Below are 19,568 nucleotides of genomic sequence, written 5' to 3' on the forward strand. Positions count from 1 at the left end.
GTTGACCAAGTTCTCATTGGTTTTGAGGGCATTAAAGATAGCAAAGTACATTCTTTGTAACCGAGCTGATGTTTCAGGTGAAGCTTCATTCACTTTCTTTCATGTGTCCATGAATAATTTGTTATTCGAATCCTGCCAATGGCAGATGGCAAACTGATCCTATCAGTCTGCCATACAGCGCAGAAGAGGATGTTCATTAATATCACAGACTCCACAGTTCAAGTCTGTATTTTGATCTGTTGTGTTGCAGGCAAATATAGCTTGAATGATTCTAGAGGAAAGGTAAAAAAAAGAATAATTTTGGGGAAAGATGTTGTCAGCATTTGGAACCAGTGTATTTGGAGAAATCTGTCATTTTACAGTGGAATTAATATCACCTGTGGGGATTATTTGTTTCAATTTTTGTCGTCTTTCTGTAGACCTCAGGATACACATGGACCAGAACTGATACTACCTGCCAGTATTGAATTCAGGGAAAGCTGTGAGTAAATTGTGAAGTTATAACACTAGCCTGTTGACATGTTTTTTCTATAGTGTAATATTCCAGTGAGTTTGAAAACTTAAGGATAACTTAAGTAAACATTGAAAAGAATAATGACTAAACAGATGGTAGCTAATCCAGTAACAATTTATTTTGTTGGGGAGGGTGAACAGACACTTCGGGTATTGAGCAGGTTCATGCATATCTAATTCTAATTGCATTTCAACTCTCTATCTTCAGATATTTAAATTTAACTGTGAAAAAATTGTTAATCCCACCTCCTCAACAGTACATTGTATTCATTTTCTTCTATACAGTTCTCCATGCTTTGGGTAATAGATTGCATCTTAGTCAAAATCCATTTTATATAAAATCTGATTAGGTTTAAATTTTCATTTAGAATTTAATTTTTTGTTATCTTGGTCCCCAGGTTTTTAAGGTCTCAGATCTGGTAGAAAAATATCATACTAGAGATTGTCCAGACTTCAAATATTTGAAACTAAATAGATTTGTGAGCAAGCAAAGACAGATCTTTATTAGTATAAAATTCCCTATAATAAGGGAGCTTTGTAGGAATAGAATGGACAGGAGAGAACTTGAATTTTCCTGTTTCCTTGGAGATGCAAATTTTCAGCAAAGAGATAGGAAATAGTACAGAAATGTTTCCTGATGATCAGATTTTCTAGCTTTATGTAGAAGTATGTTGTTATTGTGCCTAAGTAACTGTAGTACATAATAAACAATTTGGAGTTCAAATTCCTCTAAGTTGCTCCCCTCCCCCCCCGCCCCCGCCTCTCAAAAGAAATCCTCTATGACCCAAGTTAAGAAACTGTTTTATTTCTTTTTTTTTTTTTTTCCTGTCTTTGGCTTTATGACATGTTTTTTTCCTCTTCCTCTTTCTCAGCTGAAGATGCCTTCTTATCTGCCATTATAAATTACACAAATAGCTCGACAGTTCACTTTAAGCTGTCACCTACATATGTTTTGTATATGACATGTCGGTATGTATTGTCAAGCCAGTACAGACCTGACATCACTCCTACTGAGCGTACTCACAAAGTCATTGCAATAGTCAACAAGATGGTGAACATGATGGAAGGAGTTATACAGGTGAGTATCTCTGCAAAAACATGTTAAGGGAATTAAATACATCTCGTAGATTATCTAGTAACCTTCGTAGTCTTTTTCTTAGTGTTAACCAACTATTGTTAAGGGTCAGACTAATACCTGCACTGGTTGCCCATGTGAAGGTTTGCTTTTGTGTCAATGAATAATGTGAGTGGTAGGAAACTTTCTCCTGAGCAATGTGGGAGGTTAGGGACGGGCTGTTGCTCTGAAGATGCATTCTCTGACAAGAAGTTACTCTTCTGTTCTCTAGAAGGTAAGATCTTTGCAAGCATTTCTGTCTGTGATCTCTTGTAAAACAAGTTGGATGTGCTTGTTAAAGAATATTGTATGGATAGCAGTTGTTTGCACTGATTGATGCTTGAAGTGAACATATTAAAAAGAAACATGACTTTTTCATTTTGATCCTGTTACTTTTACAACTTCTGTAACCACCAAAATGGTAATGAAACTGGACTTTTTGAACCAAGCTGACACAATTGCTTTATAAAGAGAAATGTAAGTTCTCAAATGTTCCAACATCTTACATGTTGTCTGATGCTATTGCTATTACATGTGCAAGACTTCTACAGAAGCACAGGGGGAGTTCTGTTTTGTGTAGGAATGTAGGATAAGATCCACTGTGTTGTCTGTGAAATTAGACAATACCTTGCATTGTGTAACTGTTGATAAAATATAATGGTCATTTCCTTAAAAGGGAGTGCTAGTTCAGGTATCCTCACTAACTAATTAATTATTGTAACTTCTTTGCAGGTTTTTCTCAGAGGAAAAATTGAAATATATTTCTATATTTATTAAAACATATAAGTTTGTTGCAAAAAGTACTGCCATAGTAGCCTGTATAGAGCAAGACCCTGCTGCGCTAGGCACTGTACAAGCAGTGCCGCTTTAGAGAATTTATGATGTACGTGTTACACAACAGGTTGATTGAGGGAGAAGAGGAAAGTAAACAACAAGAGAGTGGCATGACAGTCACAGCAAACGAAAACTTTTCACCTTTTGTTCAGGTTTTGGAAAGATTTAGTGGAGTTTTCAGTAGGGAGAATGTTCTCATTAGCTCTGTAAACAGTTACAACAGGCTCCCACCTTTCACAAGAAAGAATGGGAAAAAATGGGAAGATGCTTTACAGTAAGAAAACAAAGACTAGCCTTTGATGTACATTCTGAAGCTGATGAGAGGTTGAAAGGTGGTTTGAATCTGAAGTGAAGAACTAGTACATTGCTTTGAGTCTTGATGCTGTGGTAAATGGACATTTGATAAAATTGAAATGGTATCAAAAGTTAAATATTCAGATTCTGCTATTAAAAAAAAAAATCTGGCTGTGGAAGAGTGAATTTGTTGAAGTCGGAGGGGAGACTGTGGCAATAGAACATGAAATGCAAAGAGCCTGAACATAAGCAATTTAGTTGGGAGAATGGAAGGTAAACAATGAAAGGGTAGGCTTCAAATATGATCTGGAAGTTACAGGGCTGAATCCAAGAAAGTCACTCGGTTTATATAACTAATATAAACTAGTAACAATGAGCCCAAAAAGACTTGGGGTGACAGGGATGAGTACAGTGGGAAAGCAAAGATAAAGTTTTCATTCTTTGTGTTGAACTGAAATGGATAACCACGTAGCTGCTAGAAGATACTAAAGACATGGGCTCAAACATCAGTTTGATTTGAAAACAAATAAAAGCTAGAAAAGAGATCATCCTATGAAAACATTCATGTACAGCACTGAGAAAGGCTTCCCAAATCAAGTCCAGCCTTGTGGTTGTTGCAAGCAAGTATGTTTTATATAATCCTGCTAACAGTATTACAAAACTGTTAAAACCAAGTGTTTTGTCTGGGTTGTCCTTTGTGAAAGGCCATTTCTACAGCCTTGCAACTCTATAGTTGCAATGTAATCTCCAACCTAAAATTTAAGGAAGACATCAACAAGGAAGTGGTAGCTGCATTTGTGGTTTGTGAAAGATGTTATCTAGTTGCAAGAAATAAACTGAAGGGAGTTGGAGGTTGAAGAAAATTAGGAGGAGGTTCTTCCAAATGTCATGCTGAAGAAGCTGGAGGAAAGAGGAAAAATTACAAATGTGATGAAAGACTAGAACTTCAGTGAATTTGAAAGTTAATGGGCTGGAAACAAAGAAATGCATTGATTCCAAAGCTTGGCCAGGAAAATGTCATTAGCTTGGACCTGTCTTAGTGGAGTGTAAACAGTACTAGCTAAGCTAAGTCAAATTACTTCATCTAAGCTGTAGAACGAGTGGTTATATTGGTGCCTGTCACAGTTAAACTACCATGTAATAAGCTGCTGTATCACAATAGCTTTTTTGTGTGTCTTGACTGTAAAGCATGCCTGCAGTGAAAGGGATCTGAGGGTGTGAAAGACGGAGAAGACAGATGGGAGGCAAAGGGAGGGAGGCACCCAAAACAGACAGATGGGAGGCAGAGGGAAGGTGCACAAACTCTTGTGCTGTACTGTGGGAGTAAAATAAATTGTTTTGATCCTAATTTTGCCTGCCTAGATCATAAGGAGACTTGATGCTTTCTGAAGTCACTCAAGAAGTACTTGCTAACAAATCAAGTCTGTGACTTTCTGTATTCTTTGCATTAGTGTGTGCAAATATTATAGAAGACTTCATATGAGATAGGGATAAAATTGGAGACATCTATGAGAAGGCTTAGTGCTTTCAATACAAATCTAGAAATAGAAACTTAAGGCATATAAAAAAGCCAGTTTTTTGTACCTTTTTTTTTTTTCCTCCTTCCCAAATCATTCTGTGGCATTTCTGATCCTCTGCAAACTTTAATATTTGTTTGTAGAAGGAGCATCTTGCGTTCTGTGCCAACACAACTTCAGTCAGTTCAGAGTGCCTTGGTTGGAAAAGGAGAAGAAACAAAAAAGCAGTGCCAATTTGTTTTTTTGAGCTCTAACTAAAATCATAATAGTAACAGCAAATGACACCTCAGATTTTTGCATCTAAGCTCACTGTGTTTGCAGGTGGGGGAGAGTGGTCTGAATAGAAGGCCAAAAAGAATTAAGTAAGAGCTCAGTTTTAAATAATCAGACAAACATATCTGGTGGGGGTTTTTTGTTTGCTTAACTCAGTGTAGCTTTTATGTACCAGCATTTAAGCAGCTTAGTGTGATATTTCATTTGACTCTCTTTTGTTGTTTAAAACAGTCTTTTTGTTCTTTAATTGAAAAGCCATGTATTAAATCTGTCCTAGGTGTCTTATGTGGGGTTTTTGTGGTTTTGTTTTGTTTCATTTTGTTTCGTTTTGTTTTTTGTTTGTTTGTTTTTTTTCCTGGTGGGGATTTTCTGTCCCCCTTTGTGTGTGTTTGTACATTGTCGTCATTGCAGCAGTGCGGGCAAATAGCTCCCTGGATCTGTTACTTGGATGGCTAGTTACCCCGTTGCCTGCAAAAAGTTCTGCGGAGTTTCTGTGGCGCACTGAGCGTGGAATAACCAAGTAGTCTGGGATGTCAACTAGTACAGGGCATTCCTTGAATTAATTGTGACATGTGGGCACTTCAGTTCTTAGCTGTTGTGCTACTAGTCCTATTAAAATAATTCATTTATTAAAAGGGGCTCAGTTGCATCGTAGCTACTGATTAATGCATCTGTGTATAACTGTGAACATAAGTGTTGTACCTTCATATTTAGTGTTTGATTTCTAAAGCTATCATGATTGTTCACAAGTTTCTTTCTTCTATTCTGTTTGATTTCCTTCGTCCGTTTTTCTCCAGGAGGTAGACCAGGTTGATCAGGTAGGATATATTGCTGGGAACTGATCCTAGCTATGTTGGCTTAGCTCAGATTCTCATGCTGCTTCCATATCAAAATACAATACTCAAACAGCTGGACTTGAACGGTTCATAACACTCATTCAGCAACTGGAACATGCAGTACTAAAATCCTTTTTTGACTTTGCAACTTTTACGGCATTCCATAATTTCTGCTTAACGCACTTCAATGTGGATATGAAATGACCAAAGTTCTTTTTCTACCCTTTATTTTCTTTTTTTGTTGTTTGTGGTTCCTATTCTTTGGATTTCATCTGAGGTTGCCTGGCCTGGCATTTGTGGTCGGGAGATGGTGAGATAGATCAGTACTTGATACTGAATCACCTGGTATCAAAGCCAGTGAGCACAGTATCAGGGTGGCAGTGGGCAGTAGTGAATATGCGCTTAAGAGTGCACAGATTACCAGATACTGCATTCTGCTAAGCTCTTAGCACTATATAACTAGATGCTATGCCGTGGCTTTATTGATATGGCTATTGGCAATTTAACAGAATTTCATATGTTCAGTGAATGTGTTAAAATTGAACTTACTTATTGTAATTACATATAAACATTTTGCAAATATCTGGTATCTGAGATATGTTTGGTGAAATGGGAAAAGGTACTGGTCTATCTTTTGGAGCCTTCTTAAGCTGCCGTGCTTTATCAGAAGACTATTTCCCTGTATTATTTCTTGCTTCTTTCTACTTACAGAAACAGAAGAATATTGCTGGGGCACTTGCCTTCTGGATGGCAAATGCATCTGAATTACTGAATTTCATAAAGCAAGACCGAGATCTTAGCCGAATTACTGTGGATGCACAAGACGTTTTGGCACACTTGGTTCAAATGGCATTCAAGTAAGGCTATCAAACTTCTGCTTCACTTAACATATTCTGTGTTTCTGTGGGTTTTAAAGTAACTTCACATAGCAATAATGTCTCTTGTGTATTGTTAAGTATCTGAGAGGAGGACTTATAAGAGAGGCTAGACTTACTTCTTTAGACAGATACTTTGTTTTATTAATATGGATCACTGGGCTATGCAAGGAGTTTCATCTGTTAGCTGTTCTTGTGATAGTTGAGGCTGCCAATGAAAATTTTAGGGAAATGTTATTTAAATTTAGTTTGTGTTGATTGCCTTCTTTTAATTTAAGGTTTTTACGGAGATGCAAGGAAAGGTTATTTTTACTGTTAATATATAAATACATAGGCTTAAATATTTATGGGTCTCTAAAGTAATGAACCTTGCGCTCTTTACAGGCTTCTAATTATATTCATAATCTACTCCTTTCATAATTTGCATAAATAGCAATTTGCACAGTGGATTTTTTGCACAGTTTTTTCTTAAAAACATAAAGACAGGTTTTGGCTTGCGGTAAAATCAACCTATGCTAGTCAGGTCAGGCAGTTACAATACCGATTAAAAGAAAAATTGAATGAAGTATCCAGTGGGAAAGGAAGTCCTCTGAGGAAAGGATCTTCGAACAAAGATGATAACATTGAGTGAGCAGAGTGCTAACCAACAAGAAAGGCTTAATTTTTGTACATATTTAGATCCCTCCACCCGCCACCCCAACAGTATTGAACAAGTTTTTCTCAGCAAACTTGTGTCTCTGAAACTAATGTTTAGAGAAGTCCCGGTGTACCTTGGGTGACTTATACCCAGCCTTCCCCGACTTGTAGTGTGTCTGTTTTAAATATAGGCTTTTCATACTTCTGTAATAGCATAGAATATAATCTTTCTTCTTTTTATACCGTGACAGGATTGGGAGACTTAACCATGGTTTAACTGTTTAGCTTTAAGGGGGGCTGTATTGCTTTACAGAGCAGTATGTAGTATGTGAATGTGGTATAGCAAAACCTTATCGCTGCTTTCTGAACTTTTGAAAGGTATCAGAGAAGCACCAAACCACTTTGTATGTACTCCCATAGATTTTTTTTTTTTTTCCTGTTGGTGAATTATGGGAAAATAGGGTATAGCAAGTAGATATTTTGGCAAAGTCTTTCAATTTTTATAGCACCTCTAAATTACTAACTGTTAATGAAGCTATGCCTTTTTCCCACAGGTCGGTGTTTTGGATTGGTGGTTTGAAACAACTCTTTGCTACTTCAGTTTGCTAGATAGTTATTGAAGACAGAATATTTTTGTGGCTAGGAAGAAATAGCACTGTCTTTTTCCCTGTACGTGATGGGCGGGCTGGATGCAAAAGGGTATTTCTGAATTTTAGCTGTGTGTGAATTCCCCCCTGAGTACACTGTAACATGGAAGATTTCAAATGGATGTATTAAATGAACACATACAGGATTTTAAAATGTCTTTTTTTCTGCCCCTCCCTCCAGGTACCTGGTTCATTGTCTGCAATCAGAGCTTAATAACTACATGCCAGCGTTCCTTGATGATCCAGAGGAAAATAATCCTCAGAGGCCTAAAATAGGTTAGACTACTTGATCTTTTCTTGTGTCTTCTAAACCATACAATTAATTAGTAATAAATAGAATTTTTCTTAACAGTGATACGACATTTACAAGTTACCCTAACCCCTGAGAATTGTTTGGATCAATTTTGTATGGATGATAAGAAAGGACATTAGTGACATTCAAATGATCTGTATTGGGTTTAAAAATCATGGAATAACTTAGTTTGGAGGGGAACCTCTGGATGTCATCTAATCCAGTGTCTTGCTCAAGGCAGGTGCAACTGGATCAGGTTGTTCAGAGTATTGCCTAGTTGAGTTTTGAATCTCCACTGCGGGATGGAGATGCTACAACATGTCTGAGTAACCTGTTCCAACATTTGACACCCTCATGGTGAAAATACTTTTCCTATATCTAATTGGAATTTCCCATATTGCAGTTTTTGTGTTGATTTGTCTGTTGTTCTATGCTATCACTGTCTACCTTGGAGAGGGATCTTCTTCTGAACTCTCCCATTAGGTAGATGAAGACAGCCATAAGCTGTGCCCTTAGCCTTCTCTTTCCTCAGGATGAACCAAATCCACTTCTTCGTCCCTCTTTTATGTCCATTTCTCCAGTCGCCTAATCATATTGGTGGCTCTCTGCTGAATTCGCTCGATTAAATTGGTATCTTCCTTGTGCTGGAGAGTCTATAACTGGATGCTGTTTTCCAGATGCAGTCTCACAAATGCTGAATGCATAGGAGGGATTGCTTCCCTCCCTTCTGCCAGCTTCACTGCTGCTAACTTAACAGCTTAGTATGCAACTAGCTACCTTTCCAGCAAGGACATGCTGCTTAATTTTATTCAACTTGATATTTACCAGGTTCTCTACATCATTTTCAGCAGGGCTGCTTTCTATCCAGATGGCACCCAGTTTATACTGTTGCATAGACTTACTCTTTCCCAGATGCAGGACTTGGCAGTTGCCTTTGAACTTTATGAAGTCCCTGTCAGCCCATTTCTCCAGCCCACTGAGGCCCTTCTGAAAAATACCGCTGCCCTTCAGTGTATCAGTATTTCCCACCAGCGTGGTATCATCTGTGAGTTTGCTGAGAATGCACTCCATCCAATCACTTATGTCATTAATAAAGTCATTGAACAGTATCAGTCCCAGCCTCAATCCATGAGGGAAGCCACTAATAGCCGACTGCCACCTGGACTTCGTATCCACAAATCCACCAAGTCCAGTGGTCCCACTAGTTCTTTACCTACATTATCATCTGCTTCTCCAGTCGTTATCTCACCAATTTCACTACAAGGATGCTATGGGAGAATCTGACTAAGTACCTCCCAGGTAGTAAGGTTAAGCTGACTGGCCTTGCAGATTCCTGCCAAGGATCCCTGCCACGATACTTTAAATAGGATAGTGCTTCGCAGCAATGTCAGCCTTCCTGGACTGTTCCTGTCCATGACAGCATGCTGGTCATGTGTGCTATCCCACTATGTTTGTAATCGCAGCTCGGTGACTGTGCTCAGACTTCTAATGTCTCTTGTTGTTTTCCATGCTGAACACGTTCACGCACATGCCCCTGAGATAGGACCCCCATTGTGCGTTTCATGGGGAAGGTGTGAGAGCCTCCTACATTATGTAGCCTGACGACTAAAGAAGAAAATGGAAAATGTAAAAAATATTCAAGTTTGAAGGGATTAACCAGGGATAAAAGGTTAGGAAGAGTTAAGAATATAGTGACATTCTGAATAATTGAGGTAAAGATGATCTGCAGAGCTATTAAGTACAGTCATTCTGTTCAAATATGAAGAGTATTTATACAAAATTCATCTACACTTCCTGGTCTTTTGGGTATTAAGCTTGCTGCAATTGCTTTTTTCCTGTGTTGAACACTGAAGGAAGAATATAAAGATGTATTGTTTTGTTTTTATTACCCTGTACTGTAAGAGAGAGAACTTTCTGGGACACGAACCCTGAAAAAGTAGCAAACTGACACTGGAATAAAGGCAGATGATGTTCATTATTTCACTTAGTTTTGAACTGTTTTATAGATTTCTGTCTTATACAGATAATTTTTTTTCAGGCACATTCCTGTGTTTCAGTGCTGAAGAAATTAATTTGGTGGTCTCTTCAATAGAGATTTCAGATAAAAGTATTGCCTTAAAAGAAAGCTTGGAGATAAATGTTCTACTTGCATTAAGATATTCCACTAGGAAGCATATAAGGATGTTTGCTTGTGGTGAATCTAACAGGAAGACCGTATTGCTTCTTACATAATACTGCAGTGAACTAACGGGCAAAAGGAAATTTGAGTAATATTTTAAAAAACTGTGTAAACAGGAGATGTGTTCTGCAGTTTAAGTACGTCATGCAATGCAAATAGGTTTTGCTGAAACTTTTGAATGCAGTTTGATATTTAACTGCAAGGAGCTATGGAATTATTGCAATATGCATTTGAAACAGTAGAATATAAAGTTTTTACATTGTTACTAAAAATAACAGAAAAATGAGTTTACTCTAGCGAGGACGTCATTTAAGTGTCAGATATAACCATTGATAAACTTGTATACTAAATATTTCCCCAAAAGAATTTATTTTCATTTCAGGAGTTAAAAAACATATTTCAGCTATCAGTTTAATGTTGCTCCATCTTGAAAACCATAAAGCTGTAAATTTATTTCTGAAAGTCTGCATAACTTAAATACATGTAGTTTCCACCTAGCATTCACCAGCCTGGGTTAGGTGTCTCTGTATTATTATTTATGGCCTAAACCAGTTGTACATTGTCGCGTGTGAATGTGATTTACTTTTTGTTTTCTCTCTGTAGATGATGTGCTGCATACATTGACTGGAGCTATGTCCCTCTTGCGACGATGTAGAGTGAATGCTGCTCTGACTATACAGCTCTTCTCCCAGCTGTTTCATTTTATCAACATGTGGCTTTTTAACAGATTAGTTACAGCCCCAGATTCAGGGTTATGTTCACATTATTGGGGAGCTATTGTTCGTCAACAGTTGGGCCACATTGAAGCCTGGGCAGAAAAACAGGGTTTAGAATTGGCTGCTGATTGCCACCTGAGCAGAATAGTGCAGGTGAGTGTATGTATTTCTGATTAGCACTTCTCACATAATTGTATATGCAAAGAGAATATTTGTATATTCTGTGTTCCTAGAGAATAGCATGTGGACAAGACTAGTTTTGTGTGAATCAGTCCTGGAACACTGAGGTAGCATGCGAAGACACAAAATATGTTTTCAACATCATTAATATTTAAGTTAGAAGTGAAATTAATAATTAGTGGTTTTAGCCAACATGCTGTCCAATTTCTGTTGATAAGACTGAGCTATAACTATGCTGAACAGAGACAAGAAGATTAGCTGAAAAATTGATATGCCTCATTTATGATAGGTTTAGTATTAATTCATCTTGTAGGTACAGGAGATACATTTAGTGGTTGTTTTGGGGATATTTATGTCGCTTCTGTAACAAGTCTGGCTTCTAGCTTTGTCTCTTCCTATCTCTCATCTGAAGAAAACTCAGAAACAAGGCTTAAGGTTTCATTCTGGTTTGGATTTGCCTCCTGTGACTTTTTTTTTTCCCCTCTCCTAGGCAACCACATTGCTTACCATGGACAAATATTCAAATGCAGATGTTCCAAATATTAACAGTACTTGCTTTAAGCTGAATTCTCTGCAGCTACAAGCTTTGCTGCAGAATTATCACTGTGCTCCAGATGAACCACTCATCCCAACAGTAAGTCTCTTCTATCACTTGCTGTGCTGTTTAACATACCTGAGGAATATAGACTTAAAGTAAAAACACTGGTTGAAAATAGCTATCTTACTGTTGATGGGTTTGGAATTGTTACGAGGAGAGTTGGAGTGGGCAATCTGCTCTCCATACAATAAGAAGTATCGGTGGTATCAGCCTACTCTGGCCACCAACTTTGGTGGGTGTACTTCACTGCAACTCAAGCAGGATATTACCAAAAATCTCTCTGACACAGAGTTGAAATGTAAGGTAACGCTGCATGTTGAGCATACTCAGAGAGGTGTCAGTGCACCTTACACCACTTGTGGATGAAATCCAGTGAGGCGGTAGAGGAGGGGTGCACAGAGCTCTCCCAAAAGCTAGTTCTATGTATGACCACAAGGAACAAAGATTGAAGTTTTGAGCATAGAAATCAAATTAAAGAAGCAGGAGCACTAAGCTTTTTTACATGTGGGATGTAAAAATCCATGAATCTTGAATCGCTTCATATAAGCAGTGGACAGATAGATACATGGAACTGTATGGAGGGAGAGAGAGAGATCTGTAAGTTGTTTTCAGAACTGGTTTTTATCTTGATATTTAAGACATAACTGTCTATTCAAAGTTTTATCCATGGGAAACATCTTTTTGGCAAAAGTCAAAAGAGGTTTTGTGTTCCTTGCAAAATTGTAATCATATGTGGCTGAAAACTCTTAAGGTAAACCCTCATTACAGGACAGTTGACTGATCTCAAAAATCTTAAAAGGTGAAGATAATGTAATATTTATGTAACTGAATGCATTGCCTGCAAAGTCTATTTTTTAATAACTTTGGATACATCTGTGTATTAAATCAAGGGTACTGTTACAATGGTTCTAAAGGTATTAAGGCGGACTTGTAGCTTGGATATATTTTTTTATATTGAGTACCAAACCAAAATGTCTTTTGCTGAAGAACATAGCTTATGTTTCCTGTTTACAAATAGGTAGAATTCCACAGTTTATTATTATTGTTCTTCAGGGACCTCCAAAGAAATATAGTGCTAGGTTTTACAGGTCTTCTTTGTGTCAGGGGGAGGATTACAATATGGCTAGTTTGTCCTGTGTCAGTGAAGTGGTATTTGGGACTTCTTTGCGCCTTGCTATGAAAGAGACTTGCACACTCAAACTCTGACTTCTTGCTGCCAAATCTGAAAAATTTCAGGGCTTGGAATTTGTTCAAAGGAACATAAATGTATTTACTTCTACATACTTTAGCTTGATGTAATTCTTTTAAAAATTAGCACCTTTTATGGTAAAAAGGCCCCTCTCGAAGAGCACTTCTAAAGACAGGCTGAATTTATCTGACTTCCCCCTGGAAATTTGCTGAAACTGAACATCTGATGAGAACACTTACATGGTTTTGTCGCAACTGTGTTCTGCATTGTGCTCCAGTAATGAAATTGTTATATCAGGCTTACAGATTCCTAGTTGCATGTTAGTGTAACTGGGGTGAGATTAAGACAAAACTGTGAAGCTGGTCTTGGCAGCCAAGTAGAAGCTGTAGAAAGAGACTGGAAATCACATCTGAATCTTTGGTAAAGCAAATACTTGTAGTAAATGAATCTCTATGTAATATTCATAGCGGCTTCAGATAAATTAATTGCAGTAATTCTGTCTTGATGCCAGCAAAATCGCACATCTCTGGGGTGAGTTCTCTTCCAGAAAGAATGCTGGTTAACTAGAGGTAAAGATGCTTTTAAGTGTTGATGCTGCCTGCTCGTTCAAACATAGTGAGGAGTCAAACCTGGGGTGATTTCTTGGTTCCAAAGGCAGAGCATGCAACTTGGAAGAGACTGAGTGCTCAGAGAATTACTACTTAAATATTTTTGAAAAGTTGCCTATAACTTTCTTTTATTTCACTTAACAACTGAATACTTTCATGCTGAAACTTAAGCCAGCCTAAGGTATATAAAGTAACAGAAAAATGGAGGAACCGCTTGAGAAGAGAGAGAGAAGAGCCTTTTCATTGTGCACTCTTTTGAGTAATTTGGGATAAATAGGAGAATGTAGAAAGACAAAGTGCTGTTTGGACCTATACTTTTTGCAAAGTTGTTAGGAATTTGATTTTTGTGAATTAATTTTCCTCAGTTCATACAATCTAGTAACAGATATCTTACTGAAATCTTGCAGATCTCTCTAAAATATAGAAAGATGACTACTGTGTGCTACATGCAACCACAGTAGCTACATTGTGAAAAGTACACTGGTTTCATAGAGCTTTTTGTGATATTAAGCGGAACAGTTGTGCACCAAATGTAAAACTTAAAAGTTCCCTGCCGCACCTTTAGTGATCCTGCTCTTGTGTTGTGTGCTTCTACAATGTTGTTTAAAAATAGATATCTACCTTATGGGATCCTTAACATTATACGGAGCTCCCAGGAAATGTGGAATTAAATTAGTTCCCTAAAACTTCCAAACTAGGGAACTGTATATGCCGTTGGTCCTCTGTGGGTATATGTGTTCTGATGGAGCTGAAAATCCTGGTTTACACAAGTTGTCCATTTCCTTTCTGTATATTTAGTCTTACAGAAGTATATATACACTCAACAAAGTGTCAAAATTTTAAAGCTGCCTGTGATTCCACCTCTGCACATGCATGTTATCTGCTATATATTTTTAAATACAGCTCTCATATCAAGTAAAAACATGCACCACAAGTTTTGAAAATATTGAAGTAAAAATAAATGCTTCTGTTATATTCTCTGACTATCTAATCTATGGGATTTAATCAAATAAAGCAATGTAGCGTACTGACGGTACATAGTGGAGCCGAATAAGTTTTATATCTGATAATTTATTTTCCAAATTCCTTTTTCTTGCAGTCTTAGTATTTTCTTAATGTTAGTTTTTTTTCCTTAATGAAAATTATCCCTTTATAGTAACAATGTCTTTCTGCCTTCTGTCTAGGAGTTGATAGAGAATGTAGTAACTGTTGCAGAAAATACGGCTGATGAACTTGCTCGGAGCGATGGCCGAGAAGTCCAACTGGAAGAGGATCCTGACTTACAGCTACCTTTTCTTTTACCAGAAGATGGCTATTCCTGTGATGTTGTCAGAAATGTTCCAAGTGGTTTACAAGAATTTTTAGATCCACTCTGTCAGAGAGGTTAGTTCTTCATTGTTTTACAATGATCTTCTTTTTTTGGTGTAGTAAACACAGAATGCAAAATATATTTCAGTTAAATGTAAACCACTTTCTTTTTCTATATGTATGTTTCAGTCTTTTTATACTGTGTTCTTCAAGTGTTTACTTTTGCAACCAGTAAAAGATATGCAGGATTTTTTAATCCTTACCCTTTCTCCTTATCCCTTTTATTCACTTTCAAGCTTCTAAATAAGCAGTGCTGAGTTACTAGTGCCTACTGAAACTTTGTTTTGCCTTTGCTCCAGAGCTTTTTTGGATTTTGGTGCTAGAGCAGCAAAAATTTACATAAATGTAAATTTTCTAATGCTTCAACAATTTCACAGTCAACTTACTTTTAAAGCTAATATGAATTACATAGTTAAGTCGCTTTTTTTACTCATCAGCTGCTTACATATAACATGAAAAAAACATGAGCTTAAAATAATTCTTTTAATGTTCATCAATGTAAGAATGTATGGTTTGGGCCTTTGTAGTCCAACAGAATTTCAGATGATGAGTAGAGAGCTCTTGTGGTTGGACGAAACTGACCTACACTTGAGAAAGTAAAGCAGGGGGTCTGTCAGAGCATTTACAGTGAATGAACAAGTTATGATCCTTATCTTGTGCTACTCAATTTTATTAGCAGCTTTTTTGTTACATGATTTCTTAATAATGTTCTGCTTAAAAAGCAGTTGTTTAAAAATTTCTACAGGAATATCGTGGTAGGTAGGACAGCAAAGGAGGCTATCGACAAAGCAGACTTACTCTGTCCTACAGTGAAGTTTTGCAATTGTTGGTTCCAACTTAGTTTATAGAAAAGCCGTATTCTTGCATTTAAAAAAAAATAGTAGGAAACTGACTGTTTTGAAAGTACAGTGAGTTACAGAGGATGTAGTCTTGAGACTAAAGAAGACGAGTAAATTCTTTAATTAGTAAGTATAATTCATTTGCCATGCAAATGCCTCTATAGTTATTACAAGTAAGGCCTTTTTAATGCACACATGCAAAATTTTACTTTTGAGGTCTTCCTTCAGTTATGCTGAGGGACTGGTTTGCAGTAAATCAGTGTAAACTGAATTGCTGAAAGATGGTCTTTGTGAGGAGGAGAATCTCATCTATTCGGAGGGAGTGATTTGTAATTTGACTGTGATGTGGATTTTCACTGTCCCTGATTTAGGAGACAAAAATACCTCTCAGCTGCTGTGGCTCCTTTTTTCAAAATTCTAGGAATTGCTCAATTACAAAAACCAAATCAAACAAAATCCCACTTTTAATTGCATAGTTGCATTAAAAAAAGTAATGAGTCCAGGCGAAGCTTCACCTCTGCCAAATCTATGCTGACTCAGCTAATCTATGGATAGCTAGACTCTCTGTAAAGCAGAAGATTTCTGTGGTGCTGTCTTATTCAGAGTTCTGGTGGTTTGTATTCTAAAAGATGACTTGGTGTTTCATGTCTCTTTTGAGTCTAGTTGGTACAAGCAATATTTTGCAGGCCAAGAGTTTTCTGTGAGTTTGTAGTGTTTTTAAATACATATGTTTCTCAGAAGGAGCAGCTATAGAACTGTAGGATTTTGTAGTTACCATAAAATTGCAGTGAAGCACATAATGGCATCTAAGATGCAAGATTCAACATACTAATGAATGTAAAGAGATGAAAATTTGGTATTTCCTTGAGGCGGGCTATTTGATTTTAATCAATCTGTTGAGAAAATACCATGACTATGTTGATGTTACTTTCTCTTTTAGGTTTTTGTAGACTAACACCTCATCCACGGTCACCAGGCACGTGGACTATATACTTTGAGGGTGCAGACTATGAAAGTCACCTGTCACACGAGAATGCTGAGCTAGTAAGTATTGATTCAGTGAATAATTGTCAAAACTGATATCTTGGCAAGCCATTGTGTTTTATGTGATGAGTTTTAATCCTTATTAGGAAGAACAGGCTTCATTATTAAACACATAGTTCATCAGTGATTTGGTGAATTTAAGGAACTATTTGCAGATTTTTATAAGTCAGTGTTTTTCTAGGCTGTGGCATGATATAATTCTCATGTAAGCAAACTTTGTCTGTCATGTTCCCCCACCCTGGGGGTAAACACAGGCAAAAATATATATGGACACGCATCTGTAAATAACTTGTAATGGGAATGAAGCTGCAGGCTGCTTTTATTTATAAACTGGCAGTTACCAACTAAATGTTTAGTGTTAAGTTGTAATCTGGTACTCTTTTTTTTCTGCTAGGTTTTCAGGAAAAATACTTTTCATTTTCATTGTACTTATTAAAGAAGGGTTTCACTTCAGTGTGAGGTGGCTTTTTTCTGTGTAGGGTTTTTTTTGTTTTGTTTTGTGGGTTTTTTTGTTGTGTTTTTTTTGTGGTTGTGGGTTTTTTGTTGTTTGGGTTTTTTGTAGTTTGTTTTTTTAATATGTGATAAACAGGAATATCAAAGTTACAGAACAGCTTGGTTTTGGAAAGATAGTGGCTTTATGTGAAATAATTTTTAGAGCAACTAAAGAGAAACAGCTACGTATTTATAATTAGTATTTCAATGAAATCAGGAAGGCCAACATGAAACTAGAATTATGTTCCTAAGGCCTTCTATGAAAAATACTTGCCCCTCACTATTCAGAGGGACTTGAAAGCTTCATTTACTCTGTTCATAACCTGACATTTGTGAAATGACATTTTGCAGTCTTGCTGCAGTGGCCTAAAGAATGTGTTTACTTTACAGAAGAGAGCATCTCCTAAATCTGTATGACTGATACAGCAGAGCCCAGTCTTGAACTGATAAGCCAGGCTCTGCAGGCTTGGTATCTTGGTAAACGGGCATTTGACTGAGGAAAATATAGCAGAGACATTCTTGAGACATCATGCTCTTCCTCTTCCCTTTGTTGCTCTAAAGAAATGCATTTTTTAGAGCTAGTGGAAATAAAAATAATCTGAAATTATACTAGGTACTTGCTGTTCCTCATACTAAGAAAAAGCTGAAGTAGAGTTCTGGCCCGTCTTCCTTAAAAAGGCCTGATAAAGAAATGCAGGATGAGTGGATGGTACTATTTCATTCATCCATAGAAATGAATACCATGGAAGACTGTTCAAATAACCTGATCTAATCATTCTTCTCTCTGGTGCATGTATGTTAATTGAATGTGCTAAACTTGAGACTTCTAAAAGTCTTTAGCCTTGGTGTCTGAGCAGTGCTCTAAATGCCGGTTCACAAACCACCTCTTGGTGCAACATGCTGCCTAATCTAAATACTAGGTAACTGTTCCATCTTATAACTGTGAGGGTTTTTTTGCTTTGGTTTGTTTGGTTTGGTTTTTTTTCCTCCACAAGCCAAAACTATTCTCACAATTTTGCTTCTGTTGGTAGTCTGGGGAATTGTCCAGGCTAGGCAGTCCTCCTCAAATTTTCACTGAAGAATTTATTTCATTCTTAGACCAAGAGAGAAATTCAGTATAGGCTAATGGCAAAGTTATGTTCCTAGTGGCTTACCTTTTCCAGTGTGTATGTTTTCTGTTGAATTAATTTAAATAGAAATATTATTAAACTAATGGAAAAAATCCTAAATAAAGTAGGAACAGATTCTGTTCTTCTGCCATCCTTGGCACAGGAGTGCTAGAATACTCCTACCTTAAAAACTACTTGCTTTTCTAATACTTGAACTTAACCAAAAAGTGTTAATATTTTTTTGAATTAATTTCCTCTGCTTATACTTTTACTTTGTCATGGGTCTTGTGGAACTAGCAGTTAGCAGGTTTTAATACAAATAGAAGCTAGGGTGCTTTAACTTACATGTTTCAGCTAACAAAGACCATGATGGCAACTTTTTGAGTAGAGGGAACTGGCAATGTTGCAAAGATATAAAAAAAAATTACTGAACATATTTAGGGACTCAGGCTGTATTCCAGTTCCAAAAATTTTCACTTCTGAAAACTCTGTAACTTTCTTTTAAGGCTTTGACTCTGCCTTTGAAATTAATTAGCCTCTTCATATCTTTGCAGAATTATTATCTTCCAGATGCAGCACTAAAAACTGAGCTCCGCGTAGATCACCCTCACCTTCCTAATAGGGGCCTACTGAGTCTGAACTTCAGTTTTCATTAAAAGTTACTACAATTTTATAGACCTGTTACATTTAAGACTGTGAATCATTAATAATCTCTTTACTGAATTAGAGAAGGAGAAACAATGGGTAGACTTCAAAGCTTTGGCAGTGTTCATAACATAGGTGTAGTACTTGATAATGTGAATGCATATTAATCAGATGTCAGAGATTCTACCTTTAAAATGGAGTACCAGACATTATTTAGGGTGCGAGATCTTCTGCTGCACTAACAACTTAGTTTTGATTGTAGATGAACTATTTTGCGCAGTAATTTTCCTAGCCTGGCAGTGAATATGAACTCTTGTCTTTTTTCTTCTTTCCCCTTCCCTGTTTGATAGGCACAGCCTTTGAGGAAAGAACCTGAAATTATCACTGTAACACTAAAGAAACAAAATGGCATGGGCCTGAGCATTGTTGCTGCCAAGGTATGGAAGTCAGTTTGGTTTTTTATCAGCCTACTGTGGAAAATGTTAATGAAAAAATCTATTTCCCTTAAGTTTGTTGTGCACATCATGTTGAGCATACTTATATTCTGGCTGGGGAATGTTTCTGTAAAATACACAGATGTAACCAATATAAGAGGAAACATAATATGGATGTAGTTGTTATGACATTTAAGTTTAAGCCTCTGCTACAGGTTTATTCATTTTTCAGAGCCAAAAATTGGCAGTGTTATTAAATGGAATTAATAAACAAGCTTATTTAGCACTTCTGCTGAAAAGTAGCAGAAGTATCTAGGAAAGAAAAGCAGTAAATAT

The 19,568-nt window shown here is 37.0% G+C and overlaps 1 protein-coding gene across 14 annotated transcripts in view; it reads left to right on the forward strand.

Moving 5' to 3' along the window:
- The window catches only part of AFDN (afadin, adherens junction formation factor), a 134,869-nt gene that overhangs the window by 71,804 nt on the left and 43,497 nt on the right, over window positions 1–19,568 (forward strand). For 7 of the 14 annotated variants that reach the window (XM_075495791.1, XM_075495788.1, XM_075495789.1 and 4 more), the window contains exons 13-22: window positions 420–481; window positions 1,386–1,591; window positions 5,343–5,363; window positions 6,093–6,238; window positions 7,721–7,815; window positions 10,614–10,879; window positions 11,397–11,540; window positions 14,486–14,684; window positions 16,449–16,552; window positions 19,149–19,235. In XM_075495791.1, the coding sequence (XP_075351906.1) occupies window positions 420–481; window positions 1,386–1,591; window positions 5,343–5,363; window positions 6,093–6,238; window positions 7,721–7,815; window positions 10,614–10,879; window positions 11,397–11,540; window positions 14,486–14,684; window positions 16,449–16,552; window positions 19,149–19,235 (1,330 nt within the window). The remainder of the gene's footprint in view (window positions 1–419; window positions 482–1,385; window positions 1,592–5,342; window positions 5,364–6,092; window positions 6,239–7,720; window positions 7,816–10,613; window positions 10,880–11,396; window positions 11,541–14,485; window positions 14,685–16,448; window positions 16,553–19,148; window positions 19,236–19,568) is intronic. The other 7 variants (XM_075495794.1, XM_075495802.1, XM_075495793.1 and 4 more) reach the window with 1 other exon arrangement.

This window comes from Mycteria americana, chromosome 3 (genome assembly GCF_035582795.1).
Source record: "Mycteria americana isolate JAX WOST 10 ecotype Jacksonville Zoo and Gardens chromosome 3, USCA_MyAme_1.0, whole genome shotgun sequence".
NCBI classification, from domain to species: Eukaryota; Metazoa; Chordata; class Aves; order Ciconiiformes; family Ciconiidae; genus Mycteria; species Mycteria americana.